Source organism: Peromyscus maniculatus, chromosome 15, assembly GCF_049852395.1.
Source record: "Peromyscus maniculatus bairdii isolate BWxNUB_F1_BW_parent chromosome 15, HU_Pman_BW_mat_3.1, whole genome shotgun sequence".
NCBI classification, from domain to species: domain Eukaryota; kingdom Metazoa; phylum Chordata; class Mammalia; order Rodentia; family Cricetidae; genus Peromyscus; species Peromyscus maniculatus.
The window spans coordinates 27,768,676-27,790,701 of NC_134866.1; the positions used below are offsets into that span (position 1 = coordinate 27,768,676).

The window sequence follows — 22,026 nt, forward strand, 5'->3', positions numbered from 1 at the left end:
CAGCACTCGGGAGGCAGAGCCAGGCGGATATCTGTGAGTTCGAGGCCAGCCTGGGGCTACCAAGTGAGTTCCAGGAAAGGCGCAAAGCTACACAGAGAAACCCTGTCTCGAAAAACCAAAAAAAAAAAGAAAGTTAACTTTATTTGTGTGCCTCCTATGGAAAAGCTCCGCGATGCACTGAGGAATGATTGAGGAATGGCGCTTGTTCCCAAAACCAAATGGGTCCCGTGCCCATGAGGAAGGCTGGAGCCACCGCTTCAGACAGTCACAGTCACCCATCAGGCTAGGGTAGAATGCATCTGAAACCAGCCAAAGAGCCAGAAACCACAGCCAGGTTCCCCACTACTTCCCGGAAACTCAGCCCAAGCCGATCGGGTGCTCTACGGTGGCCAATAAGGCCCCAAGAAGTGACAGAAAGTCAGATGAGCAAGCGAGCGCTTGCGCGCTTCACTTCACAGTCTAGACTTTAGGAATCGGATTTCCTAGAAAGGCTCGTCACTCCTCCAGCTTGTTCTATTGGCTGAGAAAAGGGAGGGCCCGCCTCTCGGCGCAGCCCATTGGCCGCGTGTCCAGCGTAGCTGGGCGGGGCGGCCTGGCGCTCCATTGCATCAGCTGGTTCCGGATAGTCCACGTGGCGCACGCGCAGTGCAGAATTGCCGGTCCTCTCCGCGGGCTTAGGGTCTTCTCTCCGGTGCCGCCCTCGGGTTTTGTCTCTCAGCCGTGCTTCCATGTCGGAGGAGAAGGCCAGCAGCCCCTCGGGGAAGATGGACGGCGAGAAGCCGGTGAGCAGGCGCGGTGGCTGGACGTGTCCCGGGAGCCGACGTTGCTCGGCCGGAGTAGAAAGTAGCAGGGACCTGGCGGTATTGGGGAGCCCGGATAGTTCAGGAGCCCCCGCAGGCAGGAGTGGTCCGGGGGTCATCCCCATCCCAGAGATCTGTGAACTCAGACGGAGTGACTTGCTCAGAGCTAGATAATACCCATGCGGGACTTGGACTCCTACACTTGTATTTGTATCCCTAAAAAAGACGGGAAGAACACTGCAGAACTTTTAGATCCTAAACCTTTGCAGAGCAAAGGGCTCTTTCTGATTTAGGAAGGAAAAGCCAGCCCCAGAGATCAGATCCAGTGTGCCCAAGATTGGGTGCTTTATGATAAGTAAATGGTGAAGGCTAGATGTCTCCATTTGACAGACTGCTTGGGAATTAGGCGGGGTGCTGGAAACGTCCTAGATAACTTCACACACGTCCCCCTTAAAGCCAACCAACGTTCTGTGTATTTATTTGTCTTGGCACTTAGCCGGACAGCGCAGGTGGCAATACTAGTTAAGATTGATTCCTGACAGGGGAAGGGGGTGGGCAAAAGCCTAGAGTACAAGACTGGAAAATCGAAATTCTGTGTGATCGGCTCAGTAGAGTTATAGAGGAAGCATCGAACTTGGCACAGTCAGACTGTTTTATTAGATTTGGAAAAAGGAGGTCAGGTAAACCAGGCAGGACAGAGCTGCCCAGGTACAGAGGATGAATTGTGTCTCAGCTGTATTGGAAGAGGCAGGAGAGAAACAGGAAATACAGCAGTCGAAGATACAAGTGTTCTCTGCATGCAGGGTTTTAAGCGGAGATTGTACTGTCGAAACTAACCTGGCATTGAGGTTTCAGGAGAGGTGAGGCCGTATGGCAGAGGTTGTTCCAACAGTCCAGGTGAGCATCGAGCATCGCTAAGGTCTTCAGCAAGAGGCGTTTCCATCCTGATAGGACAGATCACTCAAATGCTTATGTATACATTCTAAATGACAAATTTAAGGTGATGTGTGACGACTGCACATAGATTTTGTTTCTATTTCCATATTGCTTCCTTAAAAAAAAAAAATGGTTACCCCTTCGGTTTCTTCCTGACTGTCCTTTAATCCTACTTTTAAACTCATCAGTTACTTCAGAGCCCCTCTGGGTTCTTAAGATTTACATAAGTCTAGAAGTTAGCCAAGATAATCACTCCCTGAGCAGGCTTGTAGTAAAACATTAGATAGAGATTTTGTGAATAAAGTGACTTGAAATGTAAAATGTGGTATTGCCTCTGTAGTAATCAGGTACCTTAAATTTTTGAAAGCTTACTCGGTGGGGTACAGATCTAACCCAAACGTTTTCTTGTCACTGAACTATGTCCCCAGCCCCACAGGCCAAAACCTTTTATTCCTTTCACATTTAGTCTTTGTAACAAGGCTGCTGTGAAGAACATAATTACACCCAGTTCACAAGCAGGAAAACTGACCCTAGAAGAGCTGAAGTGGTGAGTGTGTGATCACACAGTTCACTTAGTCTCTCTGAATATAACTAGCTGGCTGGATAGGTAGATAGGAAGATAATACCCCCTCCTCCCGAATAACTTCTTGGATAAGTTGCATAATTTCTTGTTGCTTTGTATTTAGTACAGGTCCAAGTCGGAAGGAAAAGGGAGAGAAACTTTGAGGAAGTGTATGTTAATAAATGGCCTACCTTTTTAGGGCTTGTTTTTTATTGTAAGTTGTCTAACTTGTCTTTACCAGTGATGGAATTTCCAATCTTTCAAAATAAGATTGTCCTTTTTAATTTTTTTTTTTTTTAGATGCTAGCTTTCTCAGCTGCAGTTTTGGGGACCATGTCTATCCACTGAGGCTGAACTGTGAGCACTTCTCTTCTGTTTTGCCTCTTTAGGTGGGTGCCAGTGAGGAGAAGCGAAAGGAAGGAGGCAAGAAGAAGAGCAAAGATGGAGGTGGAGATGGGGGTCGAGCAGAGGTAAGACAGGCCGCCACCATTGAGGCTTGGGTTTCGAAGGCTGGCGGGGACGGGGGACTGTCCCAGACCTGCCCTATGTGAGGAGTGTGTGCGCACGTGTATCCATCGCATGTCACACATGTGGAAGCCAGAGGACGCCTTGCAGGTATTCCTTCTCCACTGGGGACAGAGCTCAGGGATTAGGCTTGCTGGCCCCTGTGTAAGGATTCTGATGGCCGCTGAAGGCGGTAAGGTGGGACTAGGGTAAGGAAAACTTAAGAGTTTGGAAAAGAGCCCTAGAGGGACAGAGGATTTGCAGGTCCTTGGCAGTACAGAGGGACACGTATGTTACCGTCAGATGACCTCACGGTGGATTTAGACAGAAACATGAGAGATGAACAGTGTAGAGGAAGGGCTGCAGTTGTCACTGGCTGCCAAGACTGGGTGCTGACTTTCTGTTTAAGTGAGGTGTTAAGGGGTCGGGGCTCAGGGTTGGGCTCCTACAAGTACATCAAGAACCGAACAGAATCCGGTCCCTTGATTCCTTGCTTATTGCTTGGATCTCTTCCTGGGGTCTGGTTTATTTATATCCAGAAAAGTATTCAGTTCCTGGGCTCTCGGTGACACACAACTGGCAGTTCAGTGCCATCCCAGAATGCACTTGCTTCCTGGTGCTTGAGGAGGCGGTTCTGCGTGTTGTTCTGCTGGTTTTGAGTTTGAACTGCTATAAACTGTGCTTTGCTTTTTGCATTTAGTCATTGCAGCTTTATTGGGGACCTTGGAAAGCTGCTGGGATGTAGGAGCACAAAAGGCTTAAGCTTTTTTTTAAAGTAACTCAATAAATGGACTTTAAAGAGCTGGTTATATAGCTGGAGTAGTGATTGATGTGGTCCCTTCGTTAGTCCTGGCGTTTCGGAGCTAGAGGAGGAGAATGCTGAGTTCTAGACCAACCTAGAATGCATAGTGAGACCCTGTCTTAGAAAAACAAAACGCAAACCCTGTTTGTATGATGCTGAGTTGCTAAGCTTAGAACCATTTTGGTTTACAAAGTGGCTTTATAGGTGATGCAGGATGGTGTTGCCTGTGTTCAGCCAGTCCCTGTTCATTTCACACCAGTGTCATTGTGTAAAATTGTTGATAGTGAATCATAAGATTTGCAAGTAAAGAGTAATATGCATGTATCTTAATTTCCTTGTTATACTTTGACTGGGATTGTGTGTATTCTCCAATTACAGATTGAAACATGGCCTATTAATAGGAAACAAGCAGTCCAGTGACCCTTCTGAGAGTTTTAAGTAGATATCTGATTATTATGTGTTTAAATTATCTTTCAAAATAAAGAGTGGACAGTGATGTGTCCAAGACCTTGCTTTCTCTGTGCTTCCATCATTTGTAAACTCGTCATGGTGACCTTCTAGGGACTACATGCAGGTTTTACCCATCTGCATTTCCAGAGTCTGGCATGGAGCACATTACTCAGTCAATGAATATTGAGGAAGTTTAACTAAGTTATTTTGTTTATAAAATGCCGAGTAGATTTGGAAATAGACTGTAGTAAGACATAGAGAGTTGGTGGGAAGGGTTAATTGGGCACATATTGGATAGGCTGAGGTTGGGGATGTCTTTGTACAGTGATGGACTGTGGCCATTGTTAGTTCAGTGGTTCTTCACTGGTAGTTGTGGAGTCCCATGATAATCTGGTGGGATTGTAGGTGTGTGTCATCAGGCATGGTAATAGCTGATGATTTCTGTATATGTACACAAGTAGAAAGTCATAGTAAAAGCAAGCCACTTCTTTATTGCTGTTAATGACCATGTTACTACCAGAGCACTGTTGTGGAATATTATTTTAAGATGTGTTACATTTGTTTATGTTCTGGAACATTTATTTAATGATGCAAAGATGTGTTGCATTCTTTTATGTTGCATTTGTTTAACTCTGTGTTGCATTTGTTTAACTCTGTGAAGCTGTGTTACTGTGCCTGTCTAAAATACCTGCTTGGTCTAATAAAGAGCCGAACGACCAATAGCGAGGCAGAAGAAAGGATAGACGGGGCTGGCAGGCAGAGAGAAATAGAAGGAGAAGTCTGGGACCAAGGGAAAATGAGCAAGAGAGAAGGAGCGAGAAAAGAAGGGGCTAGCCACATAGCCACACAGCCACACAGCCTGCCACGGAATAAGAGTGAAAGTAAGATTTATAGAAGTAAGAGAAAAATAAAAAAGCCCAGAGGCAAAAGGTAGATGGAATAATTTAAGTTAAGAAAAGATGGCAAGAAACAAGCCAAGCTAAGGCTGGGCATTTATAATAAAGATTAAGCCTCTGTGTATGATTTATTTGGGAGCTGTGTGGCAGACCCCAAAGAGCTAAGAGTAAAAAAACAACCATCAACAGAGCACAGTGCTTTGAACCTGTAATCCCAGCCTTGGGAGGCTGAAGCAGGAGGATCATGAGTTCAAGGCTGGGGTAGGCTACATAGTGAGTTTGAGCTCTCCAAGGAGGTGGTGGGGGTGGGAGATGCTGTCATTTGGAGATGGAATTATCAGATTCACTACTTGCTTGAGAAATAGAAGTCATGCCAGGTGGTGGTGGCGCACACCTGTGATCCCAGCACTCAGGAGGCAGAGGAAGGTGGATCTCTGTGAGTTCGAGGCCAGCCTGGTCTACAGAGCTAGTCCAGGACAGGCTCCAAAGCAGCAGTAGGAACAAATCGCTCCCACTCGCATCCCCCAAGTAAACACACAGAGTCTTATATTAATTAAAACTGTTTGATCATTAGCTCAGGCTTTCCATTGACTAGCTCTTATGCTTAAACTCAGCCCATTTCTGTTAATCTATGTGTTGCCACTTTTTCTGTGGCTTTACCTGTGTGCCATTACATGCTGCTCTCTGGACGAAGGGCTGACGTCTCCCTCGCCTTCTTCCTGTCTCCCTCTTTGAATTTCCCACCTGCCTCTAAGCTGCCTTGCCATAGGCTAAATGGCTTTATTTATCAACCAGTAAGAGCAACACATATTTGCAGCATACAGACAGACATTCTCCCATCATTTTTTCTTTGTCAGACTTTTTGGGAACTTCAGTGGTGTTTTATATAAAATATTCTGGCTAATTGTATTGAGTATATAGGCAATAGTAATGTGTGCTATTTTATTTAAATAATCTGAGAAAGATGATCATGGCATCTTTGAATTGGAAGAATATTTTCTTTAGTAAGATCCTCTAAGTCAAATAAAGTTTTGGTTGGCTATGAGTCGGCCTTAAAGCCAAGCAGCTGCACAGAGTGCCCCTGATTAAGATTCTAACCATATGGTACATTATTGTTTCTCTCCATGCAGTGTTGCTCATAGCTGAATTTATGATCATTTAGTTAGAACCACTCTTGAGGCTGACCATGCCAGGCATGCAGCTCTTTCAGTGGAGTATATGTTGAGAATATGAGAAACCCTGGTTTCACTTCCGAGGAAAACACAGACCAGGCACATATGTTTAATCCTAGCCCTCTCGGTGTTAGGAAGATCGTGAGTTCAAGGTTATCCTTGAGACCCTGTCTCAAGAAGCAAAGAAGGAAGACCTTAGGAAGGGATCCTACAAGGAAAATATTTACTGGAACAAACTGTAAATTACAGAATGGTAATTGGTTATCAATTTCAGATGTTGGCAACTCAGCTGCTTATTTTTATGCTTTTTAAAAAATTTTTGAATAAAAATCACAGTCACCCATTTTCTTCATTTATTCTTACTTAGCACTAGATTAATGTCAGTGATTATTGTGATCTATGAGCCACTCTGGATATTTTTTTTTTGAGACAGGGTTTCTCTGTGTAGTTTTGGTGCCTGTCTTGGAACTCACTCAGTAGCCCAGGCTGGCCTCGAACTCACAGAGATCTGCCTGGCTCTGCCTCCTGAGTGCTGGGATTAAAGGCATGCACCACCACCACCTGGCCACCACTCTGGATTTGTCATCATGGATTTTTGTGTTATATATCATTATGTGTTATTATATTAGTATTGTTTCCTAAAGCAAGTGTTACTGATTACTTACTGCTTCGTATGTTTACAGTTGAATCCTTGGCCTGAATATATTAACACACGCCTTGATATGTATAATAAGCTAAAAGCAGAGCATGATTCTATCCTGGCTGAAAAGGCAGCAAAAGATAGCAAGCCAATTAAAGTCACTCTGCCCGATGGCAAACAGATGGACGCAGAGTCCTGGAAAACCACACCATATCAGCTTGCATGTGAAATCAGGTATGCACACACCTCCTTTGACCATCTATGGTTTAGAATGTAACCACATGTTCATTTATTGTCTTGCTGGATATATCCTGATATTATTCTTAGGTGTCTGCTAAAGATGTTTAGTTTACTTAGTTGAGATCTTTGAAAATCAAGGTGATGTGGCTTTATAGTCCAGACTCAGTGTTAATTTCTGAAGGCTCGTCCCTTCATTTTTCTCTTAGGAAGTAGCTAAGTCATTCTGTTAGGGTCACAGAGCTGCAGAGGCAGGACAGGGTTCGCTGACTTTTACTTAAGTGTCTCAGTTTTGAGCGTTTTTTTACGAAAGTAGGTCACCTCACAGGGAAAGTTAAAAAAAACAACAGCTGACATATTGTGTATGAAAAAGTGTGTTCTGTGTTTATAAATCCCACAAAGAACTGTATATATTCTTAAAACTTATGGATTGGAAGAAATTATGAATAACTGAGGATTTTTTTCACATACTTTGTGACAGAGGAAAAGCCATGGCTGGAGGGCACTGTGTTGTATTTTAATACCTACATCACCTGGATACACTTGAGAAGCAGGTGCTAAACGCAGACGCCTCTTTTTACATCATTGTTTCATTTCCTCCTAAAAACAGTGGTTTTTGATAACTAGCCTTCATCAGACCTTGCCAGGTAACCACCTTGTTTCCTTTGGATTTTATAAGTCAAGGACTGGCTGACAACACTGTTATCGCTAAAGTGAACGAAGTGGTCTGGGACCTGGACCGCCCTCTGGAGACAAACTGCACTTTGCAGCTTCTCAAGTTCGAGGACGAGGAAGCCCAGGCGGTAAGTTTCTATCCGGTGTTTATTAGAACGCAGTGGAGATGACCCTGAGCTGCATAGGCCAAACAAGTTATTGCGTTTCACTGTGTTGTTCTGCGGCTCGGTGGTATTCAGGTCTAACCTGGAGGTCACAGTCATTTATGGACGTCTCTCACTATTTATTCCTTTGGGGCCTTGGTTGTAGATCCTGAAAACATTGCTTTGGGTGTATTCCCATCTGTGTCTTTTAAACAGTAACTCATCGTGTATCTACCAAGACTAAAGCCATGTTATTTTTTTCTTTACATTTTCAGGTATACTGGCACTCCAGTGCCCACATCATGGGTGAGGCCATGGAAAGAGTCTATGGTGGATGTTTATGTTACGGCCCACCAATAGAAAACGGGTTCTATTATGATATGTACCTCGAAGAAGGGTAAGTTAAGACACTGAATGAAGGGAACATCTGAGTGGCCCCGAGTCTGTGTGTAACATTTAAAGCATCGCCAATGAAGGAGACGGATCTACAGCTCACAATATAAAGCCGCTAGTTACAGATATTGACAAAAGTTGAAGTATTGAGAGTTGCATGTCGTGAAATCTCTGGGATTGGTGGAAATGTGCCAGAGGCATGCTGGGAAATCAAACAGGCTCTCCTTTTCCTTTATGTTATTTTTATCTATCTATGTATCTATCTATCTATTTATTTATCTGTTTACTTATTTATTTATTTTGGTTTTTTGAGACAGAGTTTCTCTGTGTTAACAGTCCTGGTTGTCCTGGAACTTGCTTTGTAGACCAGGCTGGCCTCAAACTCACAAAGATCCACCTGCCTCTGCCTCCCAAGTGCTGGGATTAAAGGCGTGCGCCACCACCGCCCGGCTTCCTTTATGTTATGATGGAGCTTGGGGGGGGGGGGTGTCACTTGAAAGAAAGTTCTCCACAATGGCGGAAGTAGAAAGTCCGTGAAACTATAAGTGTAATTTATGAAAACCTAATATTAAATTCTAATAAATGATGCAAGGCTCTATTTTAAAGTAGTAGAGAAAAAAGTCCCTGCATTGATTCAAATGGAATATGGATAGACTGCTTTTTTTCCTCCTTCAGGGGTGTGTCCAGCAATGATTTCTCTTCCCTGGAAACTTTGTGTAAGAAGATCATTAAAGAGAAACAACCTTTTGAAAGATTGGAAGTGAAAAAGGAAACGTTACTAGAAATGTTTAAGGTAATCTGAGCCATAACCACTTTGATTTTATTAGCCAGTCCTTGAAGTAGTACATCAAAGTTTTCTCTAGAAAACCTGAAGTCGCTTCAAACATGAAACCCAGGCGTGCCCTAAAGCTTGTGCTTTGACTCACATTCCAGCTGCATGTTTAGAGATAAACACAAGAGAGAGAGAGAGAGAGACAGAGAGAGAGAGAGAGAGAGAGAGAGAGAGAGAGAGAGAAACACATGTCTTATTTCTCATTTTCAGTACAACAAGTTCAAGTGCCGGATACTGAATGAAAAAGTAAATACTCCGACCACGACTGTCTATAGGTGAGCATATTGAGTGCTGTTGAACGCAGCTTGTACGGTAGTCTGCCTTTGCTAATATTCCTTTTATTTCGTCTTTAGATGTGGCCCCTTGATAGATCTCTGCCGTGGTCCTCATGTCAGACACACTGGCAAGATTAAGACTTTAAAAATCCACAAGGTAAGGCATGTGAATTGCGGAGAGTACTTACGCCTCAGTTTCTATCGCTTTCTCCTTTCTAACATTTTGTTTCTTGTCAGTACACAGAGGATCACAGTTTTTGTTTTTAAAGCTGTGTACGGACTGGGGTATTGTATGTGTCTTCCATACTCCAGGACTCATTACCAGAGTTACCATATGGGGACGGGTTGGGAGGAGTCACAGAATCTGGCAGTCACAGGCCATTGTGGCTTCAAAATTTTGAGGCTCGGTGTTGGAGTTTGGCTAATGATTACTCAATGGTCAATTTTCATACGACCAATCCTGTCCGTTTTATGCTAGCTTAGAAATGCTGGAATTATGAGCGAGTTCTCTGAGTCGATTCCAGGTGCCTTTCCTTGTTTGCTTGGGTTCCTGTCCATTTTCAGATGATTCTGTGAGAGGAGGTCCTGTAGTTCATGGGATTGTGATCTGGGGAAAGAGCAAGCAGAAAAGTCTGTGCTGTGGAGTGAGTCTACCCACTTGGAGTAGACCTCAAAACAATGGGAGACATTTACTAGGATTGAGTGTTGTATGTAGTTTCATTGTCGAAGAAGGTGATTATGAGAAATAATACACTGTTAATGTGAAATGTTTACAAATTGAAATGTGTCGTTGTTGGTCCTTGCTTTCAGAACTCCTCCACGTACTGGGAAGGCAAGGCAGACATGGAAACCCTCCAGAGGATTTACGGCATTTCATTCCCCGACCCCAAACTACTGAAAGAGTGGGAGAAGTTCCAGGAGGAAGCCAAGAACCGAGATCATAGGAAAATTGGGAGGGTACGTTAGGAACAGGGGCGTGTCTTGTTTGAGTTTTCCTCCAGTTCACTTGAGTTGAGCCTGTTCAGTGCGAAGCTTCGTTTTGAAGAGGGGCTTAGATTTCAGGTTCCCTGGTCTGGGAGCCAACCATGTCCACATTATCCTTCCGAAACATTCCGAGTCCATCTCATCCACTGTTGTCGAGAACGGTGCCGGGGACCCACAGCTCCGAGTGAGCTCCGTGTGAGCCCCGCGTCAGAGCTGACAGAACGGACTCTGGAAACCCTCTCTTCGCCTCCTCGTGACTCTGTAACGTCTCAGTCTGAGCCATCGGTCCCCAGGGGAGTCTGCTGTCTTTTTCTTTTCTCTCTAGCTGCCTCTGACATCCTCTAGCTGGAATTACTTTTGATTTTTTTTAAACTTTCTTCCTCTATAAAATGAAGTTTACTGCTTGAGGGCCTTGGCTGCTAGATCTGCCCTACCGCTCTGACAGCTGGAAATAAATTACTGCAATGAGGAAGGTAACAGGGATTGGCAGGTCCCTCCCCAAGGGCTTTTAGCCACGCCCCTGTCTTTCATTACCAGGGCATTTTTCTTTCTTTCTTTCTTTCTTTCTTTTTTTTTTTTTTTTTTTTTTGGTTTTTCGAGACAGGGTTTCTCTGTGTAGCTTTGTGCCTTTCCTGGAACTCACGTGGTAGCCCAGGCTGGCCTCAAACTCACACTCAAACTCGGCCTGCCTCTGCCTCCCGAGTGCTGGGATTAATGGCGTGCGCCACCACGGCCCGGCCACGTTTTTCTTTTCTCTTTCTTGCCATTCATATACAAGCAAATTGTAAAACAGCGAATGACAAAACCCAGATCTTTCCTGGGGACTTCTTCCCATGCCAGTGTCTCCTCACCCTGGCTGGACTGATGACTGTCAGGGAGGTGACAGATCTGTGCTGCGTTGCTAATCACCTGCAATTCTGTACCACTAAATTGTACCCGAGAAACAGTGGCATGTTTTCTGTAATACTGGCACAGCTGAAGTTTGGAGCACAGTGGCAGAATTCTGAACTGAGGGACACCAGTCATTTACACATTTAGAAACAATCTTTTGCTCTTTTATCCAGGACCAAGAGCTATATTTCTTCCATGAACTCAGCCCTGGAAGTTGCTTTTTCCTGCCCAAAGGAGCCTACATTTATAATACCCTTATGGAATTTATCAGGGTAAGCTTTATTTGTTACGGTCTTCTAACGAGTTAGGATATAAGATAATTTTATTAGCGAGGGTCTGCTAAAAGAAAGATAAATCTGTATTGGAGGGGAAAAGAAATACAATTTTTTTCTAAGTTGAAGTTTGTAACTTCAAAGGTGGTTAGTGGTTAGGGGTGACTGCTGCTCTTCTAGAGGACCCAGGTTCAGTTCCCCAGCACCCACATCAAGTGCCTCACTCACTCCAAAGGATCTCTCTCGCCCTCTACTGGCCCCTGCAGGCACATAGCATTCACTCAATAAACACACCTGCACGCGCGCGCGCGCGCGCGCACACACACACACACACACACACACACACACACACACACATATAAAAATAGGTTTTTAAAAAGTTGGGTCTGGAGAGGTGGCCCAGTGGTTTAGAGTAGTGTGTTCTACCAGAAGACCTGAGTTTTGATCGCAGCTTCCAGTCATACAGCTCACAATCATGGACAGCTCCAGCTCCAGAAGATCTCCTGCCATCTTCTGGTCCCCGTGGGTACCCACGCTCAGGTGGCACACATCCACATAGACACACAGACTCATGCACATGGATACGTTTTTTGAAATGTGAAAGGTCTCCTAAAGTATTTAGAGTCCTTCTAATGTGTGACTTTGTTCATGGGAGCATGCAGACACACAGAGAGAGTAGCTGCGAAGCCTGAAGGGTCGGAGGCCTTTCACCGGGGAATGTGCTGTGTCTATTAACCGTTTGTGTTGTGTTTTCAAATTACGAACTATTTCAAGCCTGTATTTAAAGAGCACAGTTTGGTTTACTTGCCACAAGATTTAACGTATTTGCATTGGGCTATGTTTGTTCATAGTTTTTGTAAAAAGAAAAAAGGGAGTACATACTGTTTTTTAAGAAAGACCCCTTTGAAACTGTTGTGTGGTTGGTATGGCTCCCTTACCCTGTGCTTTACATGTAAACTCCATGTCCATGTATCTTTAACTTTTTCTGTGACACGTGTGCCTCGGTTCACATGTATGGTCTTGCTTCTGTGAGTTTGGGTGCACCACCTGCAGACGGCGTTTCGGAGTCGTGGTCTGTGTGCCTGTGACCTCACTCTGCAGTGTGAAGTTGCTCCGTAATTACTTCTCCCTCCACGAAGGTGAGCGCTGACTTCCCCGTGTGTGTGTGTTCTCCTCTAACAGAGTGAGTACAGGAAACGAGGGTTCCAGGAGGTCGTCACGCCAAACATCTTCAACAGCCGCCTCTGGATGACCTCTGGCCACTGGCAGCATTACAGTGAGAACATGTTCTCCTTTGAGGTGGAGAAGGAGCAGTTCGCCCTGAAGCCCATGAACTGCCCAGGACACTGGTAGGAAGCAGCTTTGTGTTTTTCTTCCTTTTTATTAAACTTAGCTGTGTGTGTCTGTGTGGGGTATGTGCCACATGTCTGTGGGTTCCTGCAGAGCTCAGATGAGGCTGTCGGAGTTGCTGGAGTTATATGATTTTGAGCTGCCCCATATGGGTGCTGGGAAGAATCTGGGTCCTCTGGAAGAGTAGCAAGGCTCTTAACCCTCGGACCTTCTCTCCAGCCTTGCAGCTTTGCATTGCTGTTGAAGAATTTCTGGTGCTCTAAATGGTTCTAGATTCCTTTCGCTCCTTTGAGAGAGATATCAGTGGAGAAAGGAGACAGAGAAGGAGGAGGTGGGAGAGGAGCTGGGGGAGAGCGTAAGGGTAATAGAATACCTATGCCAGGAGAGCAGAAAGCCAATAATAACAAGAAACGTAGTGATCGGAATAACACTGAAATGCACCACTGTTGTCATCCCAGTGTTCGTGCTGATTCGATTCCACATTTATAGACATTCAGGAGTGGTCCTGGGGTGAGAGCCGCAAACAGGCAGAGGATACTGAAAAGGGCTTAAATGTGGAGCACAGCGAAAGACCAGTATTCCTACCTTTCTTCCTTCTTTGGGAAGAAACATGTTTTAGCAGAACCCACTGCTGATGAGTTAAAATCCTTGGGAAGTCCTTCCCTGTGTCTCTGCCTCAGATTATGAAGGGTAGGTGAAAAGTGACTTCCGAGAGGCCTGAGAGTGACGTGGATATTGACAGATAGTTTGTTCGTGTGTGCAGCTGCAGAGGCAGGTGATTCAGGCGGAGGTGCTGAGGGGCAACACCTTTAAGAAACTGGGTCGTACATGTCAGGGAAACAGCCCAGTTCAGTTTTCACAGCATTGAGTTTTTGAAGCGCTTTGGGCCTCACTAGAGCAATGCTGATATCAGTTTCCAGTGTTAGAAGTAATTTATGTACAGCTGAAAATATTTCTTCATTATGAGCCTTTCATTAACTCTTCATATTAATTGAATGTAGTCTTCGTATTAATGGAAGTGCTGAGCACAAGGATTTGGCTTAAAATCTTTGGGACACATTGCTTTATTTGCTCTTAGCCACAGTTAATTGCATTGTAACTTACTTGTCGTTATATTCATACAAGTGCTTCGATTGCTGTGTAAAGCGTGGGGCTTGAAAAAGTGTCGCTTGTGGCAAATTAGTGGCTTTTTGTCAGCCTTTCATGTTACTAAGTAATATCTGAGGAAGAGTTTTTCTCCTTGTGAATTTTTAAAATTGCTCTTTTTGTTGTTACTTGTGATTCACCCGAGGCCTCACAAGTGCTGGGCAAGCAAGCGCTCTGCTCCAGGACGGCATCCTTCACCACTGTGCCGTTAAATTCCCATGGGCTTTGCTTTGCTTTCTCCTTCAGCCTCATGTTCGATCATCGGCCAAGGTCCTGGCGAGAGCTGCCTCTGCGGTTGGCCGATTTTGGTGTGCTTCACAGGAATGAGCTCTCGGGGGCTCTTACAGGACTCACGAGGGTCCGAAGATTCCAGCAGGATGATGCACACATTTTTTGTGCCATGGAGCAGGTATAGTGATTGCCCTATGGAGCAAAATCCTCTGACAGAAGTGTTTAAAAGTGAGAAAAATAACCACTGTTTTTTTCTTTTCTTTTTTCTTAAGATCGAGGATGAAATCAAAGGTTGTTTGGATTTTCTTCGCACAGTATATAATGTCTTTGGATTTTCATTTAAATTGAATCTTTCTACTCGCCCAGAAAAATTCCTTGGAGATATTGAAATATGGGACCAAGCTGAGAAAGTAAGTGGTGTTTTTTTAGTGTGCTCGAGAACTTACACAGTTTTAGGAAGTCTTCTGGAGTGGACACAAGCAAAAAAAGACGACAGTGTTTCTGGTGTGCAAGTGGGCTCATTTTTCCTGTATGGTCTTCAACTGCTTTCGGGAGGCCTGGATGTCTTCATACTCTGTCAGTTACTAAGCTGTAGCTTCATGCTCTTAGGAAGAAACAGTTACATGGCAGACAGTGGGACTCGAGAAAACACCCAGGAGACCTGTACATCTAAATTAGCTGGGAAGAAGGAACGTGGCAGATGAATAAAATTTCAAATCGTTTCTGCTTTGTCTGTAGCAACTTGAAAACAGTCTGAATGAGTTTGGTGAGAAGTGGGAACTGAATCTTGGTGATGGAGCTTTCTATGGTCCAAAGGTCAGTCCCCTAGAATATTCTGGTAATATTCTAGGTTTTTAGAATTTTAGTTGTGGGTAAAGAAACATCCCTTTAAATTGGGAACAAAGAAAATGCAGAGCATCTTATGGTAACTCAGTGTTTGCTTTTCAGATTGACATACAGATAAAAGATGCCATCGGCCGCTACCACCAGTGTGCAACCATCCAGCTGGATTTTCAGTTGCCCATCAGATTTAATCTTACTTACGTAAGGTGAGCTTCTGGTCTCTGCTCTGAGCTTTCGGCCATACCTTGGACAACATATCTAATAAGATAAAACAACTTCCTCTTTTCTGTAGCCATGATGGCGATGACAAGAAAAGACCCGTGATTGTTCACCGAGCCATCCTGGGGTCTGTGGAAAGAATGATTGCCATCCTCACCGAAAACTACGGGGGCAAATGGTAAGTCCTTCTGCTTGTCCTCCCTTCCCATGAAATTGTCCAGGAGAAATGTCTCATGCTTGTGAAGGGGGGAGGAGGCTAGTGACAGAGCTCACTGAGAGGAACCAGACTCTAACCCCAGTTTTCATATAGTGCTTGTTGGGGCTAGAAATGTGGTGGTAGTTCAGAGTGGGATCCATGTTACCCCTCAGCACACACATACCCCGAAATACTTGTTATTAATAATTCCTTTGTATTTCAAAACTTGATTTATTTGAATATTACTTAGGGAGCTGGAGAGATGGCTCAGCAGTTAAGAGCACTGGCTGGTCTTACAGAGGCCCTCAGTAAAAATCCATACGTAATTTGTTTTTGATTGCTTCTGGCTTTGATTTTTTTTTTTTTTTTTTTTTTGCCTGAATGAATGGATAGGTTTTTTAATTATCTTGTTCAGTTTTACTGATCAGAATGAGCAAGTATTTTGCCATATTTCAGAAGCAAAGCAGTTTTTTAATTGAAGAAGAAATAAACAAAACAAGCCGAGTCAGTTGACAGTTCTCAGTGGTTTTATCTAAACCCGAAGTCCAGTTAGAAGGAGCCCAGTGTTAGCAGCACCCACGATAGAGTCCTCCATGTGGACTGTATAGGGTTCAAACTTTTCTAAAGTTAAGTGTTACTGTCATTCCAGTAATTAGATTGGGCTAGTTCAGATGTGACATTTTTCCTACTTGTCAATGAAATAACCCTGGTTCAGTTCAAGTTCCCACAATCAAACAGAACCCTGGTGCGCATTCTCTTGTGTACTTAGTTTTTCACACAAACTCGGGATCCATTGGGAGAACCCCACATCTAATGTAGAGTTTATTGCCTTCTCCAGCCACTGTGGCATTCAGCTGTGTGGTACAGAACTTGGGAGATGAGCACAGTCTTTCCGTCTCGAATGTGCCCAAGCCCACACTCACTGTTGTTATTTCTTCCGTAGGCCTTTCTGGCTCTCTCCTCGCCAGGTGATGGTAGTTCCAGTGGGACCAACATGTGATGAATATGCCCAAAAGGTAACCCTTAAACAGGAGTTGGCTTTCAACTTAAGTTTGTTTTTAAGCTTTTGCAATGGGAATCTTATTGTGTAGTCCACGATGGCCTTGGACTCGGCTTCCTGTCTTAAAGTCCCTTGAGTAGTTGGGATTGCCAGCAGGCACCACCACACCCACCCTGGTAACTGTGCTTTTAAGCTTTTGGATTGTTAAGCTATATAAGTTTATCAAATCAAGTTCTCACTACATCAAAGAGTATAACTTTTCTATGTCTGATAGGCCTGGGCGTTACACTTTCGAGATTTTTCTTAATGGTTCTGTGACCACATGTATTCGCTTAGTGTTTCAGACATACTTGTGTATTTTAATGTTCGGTGTTGTAAAGAAATGAATTAGCAAACATAGCCTAACCTGTATTATTACATTAGAGTTACATATCCCACTGAAGTGCCTGATATTTGCTGGTTTACTCATTTGTTAATGCAAATTTCTTCAGTGGCTTGAAATTCTTTTCATCTTATTGTCGTGGCTGGTCAGTGTCTTGCCCCTCTAGCAAATGCGCAAACAATCCTGGGAGCTTTGCACCTCAAAGAACACTCTGGTCTCCTTTAGTGATTGACTGCTGCATACTAAAGACTTAGACATGGCTTAGCAGTCAGTCGTGAAGAAGCCTAGGTGTGGTTGGTGGTCAGCCTGCAGCCCAGTAGCTGGGTGAGTGAAGCAGGAGGAGAGCAGTGTTTGAGGCCAGCCTGGACTATAGAATGAGACTCTGTCTCAGGAATGGTAGGGGTGGGTAAGCCGTGGCAAGATGGCTCAGTAAGTTAAAGTGCTGTTCAAGCCTAACAGTATGAATTTGATCCTTGGAACCCACATTAAAAAAAAAAAACAACAAAGCAAACCAGATGAAGACATACGTAATCCCAACAACTCCCATAGTGAGATGGAAGGTAGAGACAGGAGGATGGCCTGCAAGCTCATAGGCCTCTGTAGTCTAGAGGACACAGACTGGCAGAAACAAGAGAGACCCTGTCTCAAAACAAGGCAGAAATGGCCAGCAAGGTGGCTCAGCAGATAAGGACACCTGCCACCTGTCCTAATGACCTGAGTTCAGTGCCTGGAACCCCTAAGCTAGAAAAACTGACTCCTACAAGTTGTCCTACTCAAAACAAGATGGAAGGAAACAGCCAAGTCCTGAAAGTTGTCCTCTGGTCTCCATATGTGTACATGACTATACACATAATAATAATAATAATAATAGCGAACTTTTTAAATAAAAAAGTGGATCAGTGAGCAGTATTGTTAACAACAAAGTAGATGGTGATTCTATCTTGAGTATCAGAATTGCATTCTGAACTTTGATCTTTTTCTTTTCTTTATCTCTTTTTGAGATAAGACCTCTCTATTATGTAGCTCTGGTTGTCCTGGAACTTACTATGCAGGTGGACCAGGCTGACCTCAAACTCCCAGAGACCCACCTGCCTCTGCCTCCCAGGTGCTGAGATTAAAGGCTGGTGTCACCACAACTGACTGTGTACTCTGATCTGTCGATAAACAGAGCTTTTCCTGCATTTTACGTGGTGATGATGTGTGCAGGCTGATACACGGATGCTTTCCTTCTATTGTAGGTAGTGATGTTGTGTGCAGGCTGATACACGGCTGCTTTCCTTGCAGTCATATGAGGAACTTGATGTGATCATAAGTGGGATCTTTATGTTTTATTTCCTTATAAAGCTGATTAATTTGATATTTCTGAGTGCTGATTTTTGTGGATTTTCTAAAATACTTATCTTACAAGAGAAAAATGTCCCTTTTTGTTCAAGTGCTAGGAATCAAGCTCTTGCATGTTGAGCACTACGACTGTGTTCCATCCACAGCTCCAAAAATGTGGTCATTAACTTTCAAAATGTCAACCCAAGTCATAATTTTGTGTTATCAGCTTCAGTATTTATATTGACATTCATTTTTAATGCTTGCATAATCAACTTCATGAAACTTGTTAAATTCTGTAACAAAATAAATGTACTTCTCACTTTGACTCTGAATTGTTACTAGGTACGGCAACAATTCCATGATGCTAAATTCATGGTGGATATTGACCTGGATCCAGGCTGCACCTTGAATAAGAAGATCAGAAATGCACAGTTAGCACAGTATAACTTCATCCTGGGTAAGAAGTGAAGGTTCCCAATAGTATGGGAAAAGCCACTGAAGTCTTAAGACTTAAGCTCAATGAATCTTGGTTATGAATGACCTTGGTTCCTGTCATGGTTACTGTTCTATTACTGTGATGAGACACCATGACCAGGGCAACTTAGAAAAGAAAGCATTAAATTAGGGGCTTGCTTATAGTTTCAGAGGGCAAGTCTGTAGCTAGAGTTTTCCTGCCTGGCCCACAGTCAGGACAAATCTTTGTCACCCGCCAGTCCCACAGTCGCTCAGACCCAACCAAGTAAACACAGAGACTTATTTTGTTTACAAACTGTATGGCCGTGGCAGGCTTCTTGCTAACTGTTCTTATATCTTAAATTAACCCATTTCCATAAATCTATACCTTGCCACGTGGCTCGTGGCTTACCGGTACTTTACATCTTCCTTGTCCTGGTGGCTGCTGCAGGCAGTGACTCCTTCTGCCTTCCTGTTCTCCTCTCTGTTAGTCCCACCTATACTTCCTGCCTAGCCACGGCCAATCAGGTTGTATTTATTGACCAATCAGAGCAATTTGACATACAGACCATCCCCCCAGCACAGCCAAGTGAAGACCATCTCGGACACTTGCACTCAGGCCCATGGTCCTAATCATCCTCTATGCGGACCTGCTGGGTAACGCCACCAGGAACCCAAGAATGGGCTCCCACAGCACGTACAGAACATCCCACAGCATAAGTCCATGATCATCATGGCAGAGAACAGCAGTCAGGCAGGCAGGATGCAGGAGTAGTAGCTGAGAGCTTACACCTGACCCACAAGTCCAGGGTAGAGAGAGACTGGAGTGGGCTTTTGAAAGCTCAAAGCCAACTCCCAGTGACATACCTCCAACCAGGTCGCACCTTCTAATCCTTCCCAACCAGTTCCACTAACTAAGAACTGAGCATTCGAACATAGGAGCCTATGGGGACCATTCTCATTCAACCACACAGTTCCCTCTCTTGTTTTTACTTTTTTTGTGGTCCTGGGAATTGGACCCAGTGATTGCACGGGCTAGGCTTCTATAAGCATGATTCTAAATATTCAGTGTTCCCTTTGTATGACAAGACAGTAGGCATGAAAAAACTGCCGAAGGGTTGTTTACAAAATCTCTACCTTTGTGGAATTGCTTTTATATCATTTCTTACTAATCACCGGATTAAGTGATTCAGGATGAAATTCAGGTACTTAAAGGGGGTCCTTTTTAAAAATAGCTACAACATTTCATAAGCCTGTGTATATATACATGGTCACCTGTCCATCTGTGTATCATGAGTTACAGGGAAGTTTAGGGTCCTTTAGGATGAGTTCTGCTGTTCAGGACAAATCCTTCCAGGTCTATCAGTGTAAGTCTCACAGAGCTTTGTGTCTTATGTTTTAGTTGTTGGTGAAAAAGAGAAAGCCAGTGGTACCGTGAACATCCGCACCAGAGACAACAAGGTCCATGGGGAGCGAACCGTGGAGGAAACCGTGGAGCGGTTGCAGCAGCTCAAGCAGGCCCGGAGCAAGCAGGCAGAGGAGGAGTTTTAACAGGAGCATGGCCAGCACTGGCTCAGCCTGGAGGAAGACCGGTGCCCCTTCACATGGCCCTTTCTGCTGGGAAACGTGGGTTTATGATGAACGTGGAATAATAGTCCTGCAGTCTGCATGAATCAGTTTTTGATCTGGACAAGCCTTAGGAATGTGTTAGATGGGGGTTAATAAAAGAACCATTAAAATTATTTTATTCACTAAATGTCTCAGCAATGGAAAAACGGGGGGGGGGGGGATGTTTAAATGTAACAGGGTTATTTTATATGAATTCAATCAATTAAAAAATAAAAATTTTAAAAAATGTGCTTAAACAAAAACCAGTATTGAATTATGGTGTTAAAAATTAAAATTTACCACTACAGATGTCAAGACCTCTGTCCTTGTGTTTCTGTGGAAGCACCTGGCTCAGATTGTGTGCCTCGGTGTCCAGCAGGAAGTGCTGAGGTGGACGTGCAGGTGTGTGGGAGCGCAGGTCATTGCATGAGCTAATTCCCAGCGGGCATGGGGCCGGCTGCTGGCTTGTTAGTGGTATGGTAAACATTTCTTTTTGAGATGACACTTGTATTTCTTTTTGGGTGGAGAGCTTTGGAATAACTTAATGATGCATGAACTTTTAAGGATGTGTCTTCAAAGAAAGAGCTGTGTATGGAAGACTTTTTTGTTGAGTGGGTTCTCGCCTATGATGAATACTTTTCAAGTTTTTCTGTCAGCAAACCTTTTATGGAGAATGACATAAGAAAGGAATTTCTTGTGTGGTTATATAATATTTCCCTTTTTTTATAGTCATTTTCAGAAATCAACATCTTGTCATGTCTATATCTTGTCATGTCTATAGTAACCCAACAATTTTGTTGGCAATGATTACATCAAAGAGAAGTTATTTTGCATAGATTAATCCTCTAATAAAGGAAGTGATGTTTTCTTGGTTTTGTGTTTTGAACCTTCAAATGCCACACTCCTGAGGGCCTGCGCTACCTAACTCTGGATGGGATTAGAGGGAATGCATGAGAGAAATAACCATTTGTTTAAATTACTGTGGCCAGATTTCTGATAGTGGCCTCTAGCTTACATACTCAGTTTCATACTTAGGCTTTGGTAGGCTTGAAATTAATTTCTCTGTGTATCTTGATGAAACTTTAAAACAGATTTTGTATTCTATGATGTCATCATTTTCTAATTCATTTTCTGCCTTGTGTTTGTTCAATCTAACCATTAAATTTGATGTGCAGACTTGAGGGTGACGTCAGAGCCTGTAGCAGGCTAGGTGCGTGCTCTTCCGCTGAGCCACACCTCCAGAGTCCTGCTTGTTGTAAATGCCTGCTGGGCAAATAGTTTTACTAATTCTCGTTTCTGTGGACCTTTCAATTCATTTGCTGGTTCACTTTCATGTGTGACTTGGAGTTACAAGTCTGGTAGGTCCAGACTGCTTTTGCACAATCAACTTCCTTACCTTATATTTTACTGAAGGAGCTGATGTGCCAAGGAGCACTCAGGAGGTAGATCTGTCTGGTCAGCTAGGTAAAAGTAAAAGCTCCTGTGGAGACATTTTAAAATTTTATTTCTTATTTTTGTGTGCTCTAAATATGATCTGTTGGTGAAGTTTAAGCTCTGTCAAGAGGATACACATATACTAATGGAACTACGGATGACATTGACTTTCTAATGAATTCTCAGGTTTTAAATCCATTTACTTGAAATAATTATTCATAGGCCTGAAATCAACCAGAAGCAACCACCAGTTTCTAGTATTCTAATATAGTAAGGACACTTGTATTTATTAGTTTAGATACCACATGAGACTCCATAGCCTTATTCCATCCATTTTGTTATTGCTTGTGGCCACTTGCCCACCAAGTATCTACATA

At 43.7% G+C, this 22,026-nt stretch overlaps 1 protein-coding gene across 1 annotated transcript; it reads left to right on the forward strand.

The window, feature by feature from the left end:
* Positions 1 to 584: 584 nt before the first annotated feature.
* Positions 585 to 21,086, forward strand: Tars1 (threonyl-tRNA synthetase 1). Its single transcript, XM_006996626.4, has 19 exons — positions 585 to 782; positions 2,688 to 2,768; positions 6,806 to 6,996; positions 7,679 to 7,802; positions 8,093 to 8,214; positions 8,886 to 9,003; positions 9,253 to 9,317; positions 9,396 to 9,474; positions 10,128 to 10,274; positions 11,366 to 11,464; positions 12,647 to 12,813; positions 14,207 to 14,369; positions 14,464 to 14,601; positions 14,930 to 15,007; positions 15,140 to 15,240; positions 15,327 to 15,431; positions 16,393 to 16,465; positions 18,497 to 18,611; positions 20,010 to 21,086. The coding sequence occupies exons 1-19, from the start codon at positions 729 to 731 to the stop codon at positions 20,156 to 20,158; spliced, it is 2,169 nt and encodes a 722-aa protein (XP_006996688.1). The 5' UTR covers positions 585 to 728; the 3' UTR covers positions 20,159 to 21,086.
* The last annotated feature ends 940 nt before the right edge of the window (positions 21,087 to 22,026 follow it).